The sequence below is a fragment of the Strongylocentrotus purpuratus genome, unplaced genomic scaffold, assembly GCF_000002235.5.
Source record: "Strongylocentrotus purpuratus isolate Spur 01 unplaced genomic scaffold, Spur_5.0 spur5_scaffold_20, whole genome shotgun sequence".
In the NCBI taxonomy this organism is placed as follows: Eukaryota; Metazoa; Echinodermata; class Echinoidea; order Camarodonta; family Strongylocentrotidae; genus Strongylocentrotus; species Strongylocentrotus purpuratus.
In genome coordinates this window covers 43,308,914-43,322,455 of record NW_022145606.1, presented here as the reverse complement: position 1 = coordinate 43,322,455, position 13,542 = coordinate 43,308,914, and the positions used below count along the sequence as shown (strand labels likewise).

Sequence of the window (13,542 nt, the reverse complement as noted above, 5' to 3'; positions counted from 1 at the left end):
TCGAGTGGACTTGTTCTTTAATCATCATTACTTTCATTTATGACTTAAGAGTGTAGGTCCCCTAGTTGATAAGCATAGTAGCATACACATGCTTTAGCAGTCACGCAAAACACACATTGTCAAAATTATTATTCAATAAAATCTGAGAATGTATACTATTATCTAGATCTATTATTTTTAAATTATTTTTTAAATAATTCCATAAATTGGGGTAAAACAAAAATATTCCAACTATATGAGCGACAGCGTAATTAATCGTAAGTTACTTTTTTGTAAAGGTTTTATTTTTGATAGAAGGATACGGTTTTTGATTTCGGGGAGATACAATAATCGTAACATTTGGTGTGTAAGGTATTACAGGGCGCAAGTCACGAGAGGAGGGAGGGGTTGGGGCTGCATTCATTATGCCTTACTCTCAGGTAGCTCAACAGGGGGGAATTGACCGGCGTCGTAGTAAGTGGGCGGAGCAACAGGGTTGGGTTGTTGAGCATGCATGTGACCAGGGATCGGCTGTGGTTGGGGCGGGGCCTGAATGGCTGGAGACACAACGTGGTAAGGTGCTTGGCCCTGATTGGTGGTTGCGGGCATTGGCATAGCAACTTGTGGGTACTGTATGACGGGAGCTGGTCCTTGCTGTACGATGTACATTCCAGCTTGAGCGTGAACTTCGCAGTCGAAGAAAAGTGCACAAAAGGGATACAAATATTACAAGTTGTAAAGCGTATAGTTGAGAAATTAACAAAAAGGAGAAATATAAGAGTATTATTCTGGAATCGATAATTTGAATTGACAGGGAGAGGGAGGATAGAAATGAAATCACCTTGCTACCGAAACGTAGTATTTTCTGTACATGTGATTTACAACGATTGTTCTTATACTTGTCCCGGGAGAATCCAACATTTTAAATTTTACTTTCGTGACATTTGCCTTCTTCCCTTCCTTCTCTTTCTTATCTTTGTCTGCTTCTTTGTCTTCTTCTTTGTCTTCTGCTTCTTTTTTTTAATATTATCATTATTATCAATATTATTATCATTATTATTTACATTTGTTTTCTTTTTCTTCTTTAATTATTTACTTCATGTTTCACCACTGTTCCACAAATAAGGTCTAGCGATGTAAGTTCTACAGAATTTATTATGATTTTTTGGTATATGATTTAATTCAGATATAAAGGCTTACACTTTTTACAGCATTCTATATTCCTTATCATAACTCAACTTACAGGAGTTTGAGCTATTACAGTAGCTTGTAACGGTAGCTTGTAACAGTAGCTTGTAAAAGTAGCTTATAACAACACATACCTTGCTGATGCCCCTGTGTAGCAACGGTAGGTCCTTGTGCCTGAAAGATGGCCTAAAAAATATGGTATAGAATGCTGTCAGTGACGATAAAAAAAACCTCCATGTTGGATGATGTATGCCCCTGCCTTTAGGTCATGTGACAGTGTTTCACTGATAAAGAATTTAAAAAATCGTAACTTTCGTATTTTCGATAAGTTAGTTTTGTTCAAAGTTTTACTGATTTGCATGCTCTTCTCATTTTTCTGCTTCTATTAAAAATCAAATTTTTGTCAGGATGGACTTTCTCTTTAAAATATTAAGCCTCGTTGAGATATGCAACGGTAAACCGTTTTTTTCTTTCCTACGCTGACGTAAAATGTAATACGCGTCATATTTCTGTATCTTATAACTCGTACAGATCGAGCACATTGAATACACACACAACCTTTGTTGCACGCAGATGCCATTCATTTAACCGTTAACAAAAAATATTGCGGCGGTTTATTCATCATATCTGAACTAGCTTTCAAGTTAAAGAACGCGGTAGAATTTCCGGTAATTAACCGCGTCATATGTCTGAACGAGTCTTTAGTGAACGTGGTTATTTTGACAGTTACCGTGACCGGTTGAGGAGCTGGGGTGCAACACTGGCCGCAACCGCTACCATTGCAGCAACATTTCTTACAGTAACTCTCGTAACCCTTGCAAGAAGCACAGCATCCGTACGACGCCGAGACGGTACAGGTCACGAAAAGCAAACACCCGGTGATCGATATCAAGCAATTGAATGTCACTCTTGCGGCCTAAAAAATTATAAGGAAAAGGAATATAAACAGAAAAAACACGGACAGAGTTTCAATTGCGAAAGTTTTAATATGATAGCTAATATTAAAGGTTATACAAAGTTTTGGTAAATTTTGAAAGTTGGCTAGACAGTGATTCCTTACAATTTTGATATATTTGGTTGCTCCTGTGGATATATTATAAGCACTAGAAAATTAAGGCCCTCAAACACTTCTGCTTTCGAGAAAACGTGAATATCAAAATTTACTGGTGCTCGATCCCGGTAAATTTTGATAAATTTCAAATAGCGCCTGCGTTCACACAATGGTAGCTGCGACCATGAACATTTCAGAATATGTAATTGTGATATGATATTTCCAAACGGGAATAGCCAATCGGTCGATTTTAGTCAAGAAAGATTGTTTTATAGCTAAATTAATATCTTGACCTTGAGAGGGAGCTATACAACATAAATAGTTTATTATTTGCAATTTCATCACGATCACTGAATATTGTAGTAGGATCGTATATGCTTCCAATATGTTCATTTGAACCAACTTCATGACCCCATACCAAAACTTTTTATTAGCTTTAGTGATTTTGTTTATGCCTAGGAGGGGAAGCCTCATCTGCTTCAATACTAGCGAGTTTTCGCACAGCGACGCAAGTGCTGACTACGGAGTATTTAAATGAGCTCGCCACCCCGTACTAGCTCGACTCCAGACGCTAATACAGCTGACTACCGTCGTAGGTTTGGATGCTACGCGGAAATTTTAGTTCTGAGTGCATTTGCGACCCCCAACTAAGATTATCGTTGTAGAAGGCCGCGTCACCGGTTGCGAAAACTCGCTACTATTCTTTCAGAGCGCCCTCCGAATCATTACTACCCCTATCGATTGCCCATTAAAACCCGGGCCCGGATCCAAAATGCGGATTAAAGTCTTGCCAACGGATGTTAGCGCTGGGCTGAGATTTAAACCCTTAAAGGGGGTGTAGCATAACAAATACTGGTTAACGCCATCTACGTCTTCTTTTGGACGACTGCACGTAAACGTTTTCAGTGGGTGTTTGTGTGGGTGTCTGTGTGTTTTTTTTTAATGTCTTTGTATGTTAATGCCTTCTTCATGCATGCATGTTTCATGCTTTATTTTATGTAAATAGTAAAAGTTCACTTGTATTATTAAGATGTGACTGTAAAATCATATTCTATATAATAATATTAACATGCAGATTATTTTATGTATTGATTTTTTTATTGTTTTTTTTTTGTAATTGTTTGTGAAAGGCAATGGAGAAATTAAAATATCATTGAAAAAAAGAAAAAAGAGAAAGGACTTGGTTAACTGGGTCAGCGCGCTAGCGTTCCCGAAACAGACCGAAGTTCTCCTCACTCTTCGGTTTCGCGTATGTTGCACGCACCTGTATGCTGGCAGGAATTAATTCCTTGAAATGCTGGAGCGCTGTAATGGCATCTAGGCTAAAGGCGGGGTAATAATAAATGCGCCTCGGAATAGAATGTCTATATAGACGGCGCTATAAAAATGCCTAGGCCTATTATTATTAATAGGGACTTTTAGATTTACACGACGAGAACGTAGACCGCCAAGTGTGACATCCTTTTAAGGTAATGTGACGTCCTTTTAAGGCACTGCCGGGCAGCGTAATTTTTTCCCACTTGAGCTCGGGACCCCCAGGATGAACTCATTTGCATACAGCCAATCAGAGCTCATCTTGTCAATGACAAGCTTTACGCGTGCTAAAGATGCGAAATTCAAAGCTGTGCGAAGCTCTGGGCCTGGGCTTCACACACGTACACACAGCGCCAAATGCTGATATTTCTGGATCTGTAATAAATTTGCTAAAGGTAAATATGTTAGAGCTGAAATGAAACATTTGTAAGCCTATGCCTATGCACGCACACTATGCATCAGTGCTGATAAAGGCAAGGCGCTGTGTGAAGGTGTGTGAAGCCCACGCCCAGAGCTTCGCGCAGTTTTGAATTTTGCATCTTTAGCACGCGTAAAGCACGCGTATTCCAACTTTATGAGTGACAGTGTATCTTCTGATTCGAGAAATGTTCCTTAAATGAAAAGTTGCAGTAGTACAAATCCTCTGTGTGCCTATGCCTTCAGCCATAATGCATGGCCGTCCAGAGGATTTTGTTATGTTGGGGACCAGGGTAAAATGCAATAAATTATTGAAAATTTATTACATTTTCTGTGTGTTTTTTTTTTATTTCTGGAAACTGCCCCCTACCCTAGCCCCCACAGCGTACAGTCATGGTTCAGTGACAAAGCAATGGCCTCGTAACTGTGAGGCCCCAGGATCAAAACCGTGTCGATGTGCTATATAAGTGCCCTTTTGTGGGGCATTAATCCTCATTACTGTCATTTATGACTTAAGGGCGTAGGTCCCCTTGTTGATAAGCATAGTAGCATACACATGCTTTAGCAGTCACGCATAACACACATTGTCAAATTATCATTCAATAAAATCTGAGAATGTTACTATTATCTAGATCTATTATTTTTAATTTATTTTTAAAAATAATTCCATGAATTGGGGTAAAACAAAAATATTCCAACTTTATGAGCGACAGTGTATCTTCTTATTCGAGAAATGTTTCTTAAATGAAAAGTTGCAGTAGTACATATACGGAATTTCCTGTTCCGATTCCAATTCAGCTACGATATTTAGTACTTTATTCTTGGAACCAAAAATCAACAAGCTTTTCCTCCTAATATATTTCCAATGTTTGACATTATCATTTCTCAATGTTGTCACGTCTATCAACGTGTTTATAATGCATTCTCTTCTTAAAGCTTATGAATGAGACAACCTTGTGATGTGAAATGTGGAACAATACAAAAAACAAACATCTTAATAATTAACTTATTGAATCACATTATTGTAGTTTTGTTTTTATTGTTGTTTGTTTTGTATTTTTTAGTGGGCGGGGGCAGTTGGGGTGTTTTTCTCTAAACGTGACATTTCTTGAACATTTAGTACTCTACAAATTGAATTTTGATTCGTACGTAGTAATTTAATACTGCCTGAATTATCGTGGTACAATAAATCAATGTATTCAATATCTTTAGTGCAGTACCCGGATGTCTGACCAATATTGTTTTCGTATTGCTCAGTCATCCGGGAACTCGACATCGATATCATACCGATTTCACACGAAAACAAAGTCATATTAAACGAGGGATTAACTTAAATTTTGTTATTCAAGGGCGGATCTACAGGGGGGGGGGGGGGGGGGGGTTCGGGTGAAAATGTGATGCGCATAAAAAAACGCCTTCATGTGTCCAGCCCCACAAGGTATTAGTAGATGTTTAACTTATTAGATGCCAGGAAAACATCACTTACGGGGGTTCAAACTGGCAATAAAAAAAATCGCCTCGCCGCTACGCGGCTCGTGGGCGATTCCCCGCATGTTATAAGAATGATGTCAAGAAAAATCACAAAACAGCCAAAAGCTAGATCCGCCACTGTTATTATGCTAGTCAGACTAAGATATATAATACTAATAATATTGTAAGGCTTTGTTTTTGTGTGATACAAGAATATATTGCTCTCGCCAAGACAATATTAGACTCGTCCAATATTGTCATAGCTCGATCAATTATTCTTGTATCACACCCAAAGCCATCCAATATTATCAATGATAGTTGAATGCACTTTCATTATGTATATCTTTAATGCGTATTTACTTTTTTTGCGTTGATCTTTTGAATGTTGAAAATGAAGTTCAAGTTCAAGTTCAGTTTATTACAAAAGCTTTGCACGAAAGCCTATTTTCTGTCCACATCGAATATATACAAAAACACACCTTAATCACTTGTAAATAATCGTGCTGAAAGAAGAGTAAGCTGAACTATAGAATCAATTGATAAAACTGCCCTTTTGCCGGGGTTTTCTTTTACCTGACTTCTAAGAAAGCACACGTGTGCTTGTAAGTATTGAGCAACTAAGGTATCGACGGCTTTAATACTCTCCGAGGGATTTGGTAATGAGGATTAAAGGTAACGACCAGTATTGGAAGCGCCCTAATTTTAAAAAATGAAATGGAAGCTCTTATTACCAATTATGTGAAAGAGTATGTTTTGACTAATACATGATGATAACAATTTTGCCGGGAAACCGCCTACTAATTGATATATTTGGTAAATTAGTTATCTATTGGTGTGTGAGAGATAAACGCACGTGTGGCGCACGTGTGTGTAGTCCCATATACATCTTTCTGTTTACAGTGCTTGTAACTTTACGAAGACTGGGCCAAATTTCTTATCATTTTGATGATTCCAGAACCTTGCAGTACACACCAATACTTATAAGCTAGATGATCAACCTTTTCTGATCGATTCCACAACGTTTCCTTCACAATGCAATCGCATGACCAAAACTGGTCTTTATCTTTAATGCCTCGAATCAGTATTGAACCCGGGACATCCAGGTTACGAGACCACTGCTTTACCAATTGAGCCATCACGCCTCCTTCAAAAATACAAAGTGGGTGATGGACATGATTGAAGTGGTATGCAAATCACCTCTGAGTAAGCGCAGTTTGGGATCCACGAATAATAGTTCCCGGGCTGGCATCCAGGCCAGGGGTAGTAGTAGCCATTCTCCCATGAATAACGCCACTGCCCTTCCAAGATGGCGCCGAACATATACATAAAAAAGAGAGCGAGCCCCATGAGACAACCGACAATAGACATACCGAGGTAGGTACGAACCTGGAATGTCACAACAAAAATAGAATCTATTAATAATAGCTTATACATGTAACATGTCAGTAGCCCATACAAAAAATTAAATAGTAAAGCAAATGATTACCGTTGGTGAAGGTAATGCGACAAACTATCACTTCCGAGGCGATCTGGATGTAGCTATCTTTCCGAAGCGAAGCTGAGGAAAAAAAGCGTATACATTCAGAATGCCGAGGAAGTGATAGTTTGCCATCGCCTGAAACCAAAAGGTGATTATTTGCTTTATATTCCACATCGGAAACATTTCATTTCTTCTGTCATTTTAGAGCAACAAGTCATCAATTAACAGCTAGCAAACGGTGTACGATACGTATGAAGGGGTGACCAAAGTTCGCGGACATTTTAGAACATATTACAAAATGTTATATTTGATCTATGATTTCTCATATTCTACACAAATTTATTTATTTCAATTACTACCAAATGAACGGCAAAGTTTTTTACTCCAAATTTGTTCAGACAAGATATCACACAATCAGTTGGTACCACTTTTTACTTACAATTTTGAGGAAATTTGCTCTCTAATTGAAGATTTTCAGACCCTTATCGGTAAGTTGATAAATTTTCGGAACGGACGCAAAAGACTGCAAAATTTGCCGATCTTTTGTCAATATTTTAACAATTTCGTACCCAATTCCAAAGAAAATTTCAATTCTGAGTAATTTTATGTTCCTCTTTCCATTGGTGATATCAGATTTTCGAAATCTTACTGATTTTTCGAGATAGCGAACTTAGGTCACACGCGAACTTTGGTCACACGTCCATACAGTGTATGCAGTATGGTGGTGTGACCATATTATAGTTTGCGCGTGACCAAAGTTCGCGTTCTAACACTAAAAGCGCTTAAAGAGGACAGCAATACGCAGCGTATACAATTAAAGTGCGTTGCCCTGTGTACATAGGACTTCTATCTTCAGTGAAAGTGCTTTGCTTTACAGTGTAACGAACTTTTTGCTTCTCCCATCAATGACGGGCTAACTATCTTTCATCACGTGATTTACTTTTGACCAATCGTATAGCAAGATTCTTAGTTTGTGGAATATAATACCTTATAACATTTTTCAGTAGCATATATATATATATATATATATATCTTCGAACGGAGCGAATCCAATAATACAACCGAAGATAGACCTAATCAAGTAGGCCTATATGAATGTGTGGTGTTAACAAGAAAATAATTCTGTTAATAGTAGCTTATTTATCTGGAATACAAAAACATATATATATTTAGTACCTTCTGACAAAACTTGAATTGTAGCTTTAAAAATATTTAGCAGCTTATATCAGAAGATCAGCAATCATATAAAAGAGAGCGAATCCCCATGAGGCCACCGAAAAAAAGAACAGAACGAAGTAGGTATGAATCTGGGATTTTAACGAATAGAATTGTATTAAAAGTAGCTTATAACAAATTTAATTTAGTGGCTTACAATATATTTCAGTAGCTTATAGCATATTTCCGTAGCTTATAACATATTTCAGTAGCTTAGAACAAAAGATATCTCGAACAGAGCGAACACCATGATACAACCCAGGAAAGACAATATCAAGTAGGTACGAATCCGGGATGTTTAAAGAATAGAATCTTATTATTAGTACCGTATAACAAACTTTAACATAATAGGCAAAACAAAGCAAACCAGAAGAGATTAATATATTATAAGAAAGAGAGAAACATTGTGGGTTAGAGAGAGGGAGGTAAAGTAAAGTACAGAGAGAAAGGATATAGGATTCCAAGTGAAGAAGAATGGTTACCAAACACTTGTTTCCATTGTTCCCTGCGACTATGCCAATTACTCCAGTCACTCCGAATATCTGAGATATGAGAACAATCAAAATAAACATGCTAATTACTGAAGAAGAAACTGACATTAAATGTCATACATAGGAACTGTACGTAATATAATACAGTCAAACCTTCTAAACAGGTTATACAACACACAGTTCTTTCTCGATGGAAACAAAATGCATGGCCACAATAAGGCAAAGTGACCTTTATACTTTATAGAGAGGTGGCCACTATAGCCAAGTTTGAGTGTATATAATGCATCGATCTAACTAACATGAATGGTTAAATTAATCACCAGGATTTCATAATGACATATTTTACAATGATTTAATCCTACAAGCTTCCTGTGTTCTAAACCTGTGTCCAGAACGCTATAAATGAATACAATGCGTACCTTTATCCTATCACTCGCATACTTGCCTAGAATGACGTTTACATAGTCCGATATCAACGTTTAATGGCATTAAAGGGAAGGTTGATTTTGGGGAACAGGTGTAAAATCATTTGTGAGTGTTTTTATTGTTATTATGCAAGTGTGGAAGAATATCATAGAACAAAAATTCCCTGAAAAGCATGGCTCTTCAAATGCCTTCATATTCTAAATATGACATTTAATAGCTTTAAAATGAGGACCATTTTTATGCCACATGTAAATTTCTTATTATTTCGTCGAGTCCAGAACCTAGCAGTACACACCAATACATGCTACATGTTCAACTTGTTCTAATCGATTCCACATCGTTTCCTTGACAATGCATTCCCATGACCAAAACTCAACTTTATCTTTAAAGATACTTTGTCCCTTTTGTTCAGATGAGAGAAAATGGTGCTAATTAAAGGCCCACTGCACTACTTGTAACTACTTGCGCCATCTATATAACAAACAATGCCTAATCGGTGACCATTTGTCCCCCATGATCCTCTTTTTCTTATGTTAACTGAGAGCTGAGTTGATGAGATAACCACCTGTCCAGTGGCATTGCAGTGCGGTCTAATCCCTTCTGTAAACTATGGCATATAAGCTTTAAGGTAGTGACTTACATGCTAAATGTACAATTAAAGAAAATCCGAAAGTTTGAGCGAAAACAGAGTAACAGACCATTACTAAAGATAACAATTTGGGAAACACTGATCTGATCGATTCCTTAATTCTCCCAACTACACTTTTGGTCATAATGGTGGAGTAATTAGTTTTTACCCCAATTTCGACAATGATTTATTCTTAATAGATCTAGATACTAGTATACATTGTCATGTTTTATTGAATAATAATTTACAAGTGTTTGTTTCGCGTAACTGCTTAAGTATGTGTGTGCTATTATGCTTACAACTACGAGTCATTGCTTTGCCACTGAATCATGAATGTACGCAGCAGGGACTAGGGTAGGGGGCAGCCCCCACAAATAAAAATAAAATAAAAATAAAATGCAATAAATTATCAATAATTTCCCCCAACAGGAAAAATTCCTCTGTACGGCCATGCATTATGGTTCAAGGCATGGCCACACAGAGGATTCTTCTGGATATTGTTTTAATGAATAATTAGTGTTAGTGTGTTATCAGCAACATTTTGTTTTAACGCCAATAATTAGTACCATCATATTTTGTACACGTTTACAAAAACGGTTGTATTTTGGTATATTTTGGGGTATTGCTGAAATGTAATTTGATTTGTATGTTGCAGAATAAAATAAATCAAAATACAACACGAAATTTACTGCTGTGAACGATATATACAAAATATATGACACTATTCCTCTTCGGGTGACTGTAACATAGCGAGACCAAACAAGTGAATAATAGTAGCATATGCTTGATCACGTGATACACCTTTGACCAATGTCTCTTGCGAGGGATAATATAATAAATAAATAACCAACATACCGCTTCAGATAACTATAACATAGTTGGAACCCCCCCCCCTCCCCCAAACAAAAATAATAAATTTACGGGGAACAAAGTCCACAAAATTGCAGCATTGTGCTTGATCACGTGATGTGATTTGTAATAAGTCTCTAACATGAAATTTCCTGCGAGATATATGTGTGTGTGTGTGTGTGTGTGTGTGTGTTTGTGTGTGTATATATTTATATATATGGATATTCATTACCAGTATTCCGCTCCAGATGGCTGTAGCAAAGTAGGACATTCTAGCCATGAGGATGATGGCTACTATCCCCAAGACAACGAGTAAACACCCTCCAACCAGTTGTATGATTGCTGTCGTCTGAAACGATGAGATAGTGATAAATAACACACCTTTCTCTTTAATATAGGTACCTTCATTGGTGAATTGCAGTCACGTGACTTTCGTCTACCACCAGTTCGCCTACTTCCAAAATAATCTATTCCTATATGGTCCTCGCCAAGTCCGTCTGCTATCCACATGGTCTAATAATCATGTGATGATGATTATTGATTATGAATAAATTATTATTAGACCATATGGATAGTAGAGAAAATAGGTGTTAGACAAACTAGGAATTAGACCGACTGGCAATTAGACTAGATCAGCAAAAGACCAAACGATAAGTAGACGAAATGTTTGTTAGACCACCAGACCATTATAACTAATGCCTGTGGATTATAAAAAGGAAATTGAGTTTCTATAGAAGGCTCTCCTAATTAGTCTACGGGATAGTACATAAATATACATACAAATACATAAATATACATAGACAAACATGATTCCTTAAGATATACATAATTCAATAACATGAAGATTCAAATGAAACCAGTTATATGATTATTAATATATAAAACAATATGTTATGCAGGTCGTGAGGGCGTGCCATTTAAAAAAGACATATTTCACGATTATCTCAGTGTGTAACTTCTCAATCGATAAAATAATGTTCTGATTGAGTCTTTTTTTTTTTTAGGGAATCTATAGAATTTCCGTTTTGATGAACCGTCAGACACAACTTAGGACAACTGAAAACAGGCTGATACTTCAAAAATAGTGAATGACGTATACACTATGAACATGACTGACAAAGAAAGCGGACAAAATATACAGTCCTCATTCTACCCTCAACAATTGCTTTGGTAGATAAAGGAACGTCCCTTCACTGCTATTACTTAAAAATGTGTAGAACAGGCGAATATGCATGTGACACCTGTTCTACAGTGAAAGGATGTTCCTTTGTCTACCACAGCAATTGTTGAGGGTAGAATGAGGAACTGTATATTTTGTCTGCTTTCTTTGTCCGTCATGTTCATAGTGATAGTCAACTAGCCCTCATTGTCCAATGCAAGAACGTGTCTACATCGTGGAAAATGAACCCATCTAATAACTTCACTTGAATCAAAGCAGAAAAATCAGGGGAAAAGGCGAAAGCTTGACATAAATCTGCTTCTATTGAAAGTAAGTTATTTTTTGGAGTGGATTTGGCCTTTAACGATTCAGCCAGTTTAATGTTTCAATGCGGATAGTGATTCTATCTTTTAAAATTCAGAATTTTCTTACTTTTTGTCAGAAATCGTCCAAACTGTCACAACTCTAAATCTCTGATTTGTTCGTTTTCTTTTAGAGTTGCTTGTATTCCAAAAAATACAACAAAAAACAACAATCTGCTCTTGATATGCCATTTTTTAAAATTAACACTGGGATATATTTCCTGCAATATTTCCCATTCAAAAGTAAATATTTTTAATTTACGCTGTGATATATATCCTGCAATATTTCCCATTCAAAATTTAATATTTTAAATTAACACTGGGATATATATCCTGCAATGTTTCCCATTCAAAATTTAATATTTTAAATTGACACTGGGATATATATCCTGCAATATTTCCCATTCAAAATTTAATATTTTAAATTAACACTGGGATATATTTCCCGCAATATTTCCCATTCAAAATGTAATATTTTAAATTAACACTAGGATATATTTCCTGCAATATGTCCCATTCAAAAATGCATATTTTAAATTAACGCTGTGATATATTTCTTGCAATATTTTCCATTCAAAGTTAATATTTTTAATTAACGCTGTAATATATTTCTTGCAATATTTCCCATTGAAAAGTGAATATTTTAAATTAATGCTGTGATATATTTCCTGCAATATTTTCCATTCAAAAGTGAATATATTAACATTTAGATGGGAAATATTGCAGGAAATGATTTCGAACATAATTCAGCCACAGCATCTGGTTTTCCTAAAATATATATCAAAATCAACTTCTCCCAGGCCTTTTGAACACAACTGCCGTGTATTGAACGATGAGGGCCCTCCTGATCCTACTGAGGTAAAAACAAAAAAGATTAAAAAGCCACATGGGTGGAGTATTGATATAGAGCATTACATAATGGACCTACTAGTAGGTCCATGATTACACTTACCTTAATGGGTGCAAGGTAGGAAGAACAAGGTTCATTTTGCGCTTGGGGCGTACCATAGACAAATGACGTCACTGGTGCTGGGTTAGAAGTCGACGTCATTTCTATATCATCCACGAATTTTCAATTGGGGGAATAAAAAGCGTTTCAAAGAGAAATTCTGGTCCTCGTTGAGCTGGTGGAAACAAAGAAATGATATAATCTGATCAATGGAAGAGCTAGGTGTTTCAGCAAATTTTTAAGGAGAACGTCTAAAGGAAAGACCTGTGACCTTTAGTTTACAGATCTATTACCAACTCCTCCCTCTTCTCCTCATTGCTGTTTGTTCTATTATACTTCTTCCTCTTCTTTTCTTTTTTAAAAATACATCTTCTTTATCGTCGTCATCATCCTCGCTTCTGTTTCTTCTTGTTTTTATAGTATGTCTACACTCAACTATATAGCTTTAGTAGGGTTTCCAAAAGCAAAGCGTTTCTCACACACGACTGTTGCATTTTATTGGTCCGTTCATGGTTCATCAGTCTTTTCTGGCACTTTGTTAGACAGAAAAAGTCTGACAAATCT

General features: G+C 36.6%; 1 protein-coding gene across 2 annotated transcripts; it reads right to left on the bottom strand.

Moving 5' to 3' along the window:
- Positions 1–223: 223 nt before the first annotated feature.
- On the bottom strand, positions 224–13,147 carry LOC100889319. 2 transcript variants are annotated; one of them, XM_011677455.2, is made up of 7 exons: positions 12,982–13,147; positions 10,741–10,857; positions 8,597–8,656; positions 6,617–6,805; positions 1,898–2,083; positions 1,302–1,353; positions 224–665 (listed from the first exon to the last, which is right to left on the bottom strand). In XM_011677455.2, the coding sequence occupies exons 1-7, from the start codon at positions 13,078–13,080 to the stop codon at positions 403–405; spliced, it is 966 nt and encodes a 321-aa protein (XP_011675757.1). In that variant the 5' UTR covers positions 13,081–13,147; the 3' UTR covers positions 224–402. The 2 variants fall into 2 exon arrangements, with proteins under 2 accessions (XP_011675757.1, XP_030848461.1); XM_030992601.1 differs by having other exon boundaries at positions 224–653.
- Between the last annotated feature and the right edge of the window lie 395 nt (positions 13,148–13,542).

Bases quoted from the DNA above. Each gene is read 5' to 3' on its own strand.
- LOC100889319 (XM_011677455.2), bottom strand. From the start codon at position 13,080: ATGACGTCGACTTCTAACCCAGCACCAGTGACGTCATTTGTCTATGGT. The intron at 2,084-6,616 runs GTGATTTGCATA...ATAATTTTTTAG, and splicing joins CAAACTGCGCTTACTCAGAG to GCCGCAAGAGTGACATTCAA. The intron at 666-1,301 runs GTATGTGTTGTT...TCGACTGCGAAG, and splicing joins TACACAGGGGCATCAGCAAG to TTCACGCTCAAGCTGGAATG.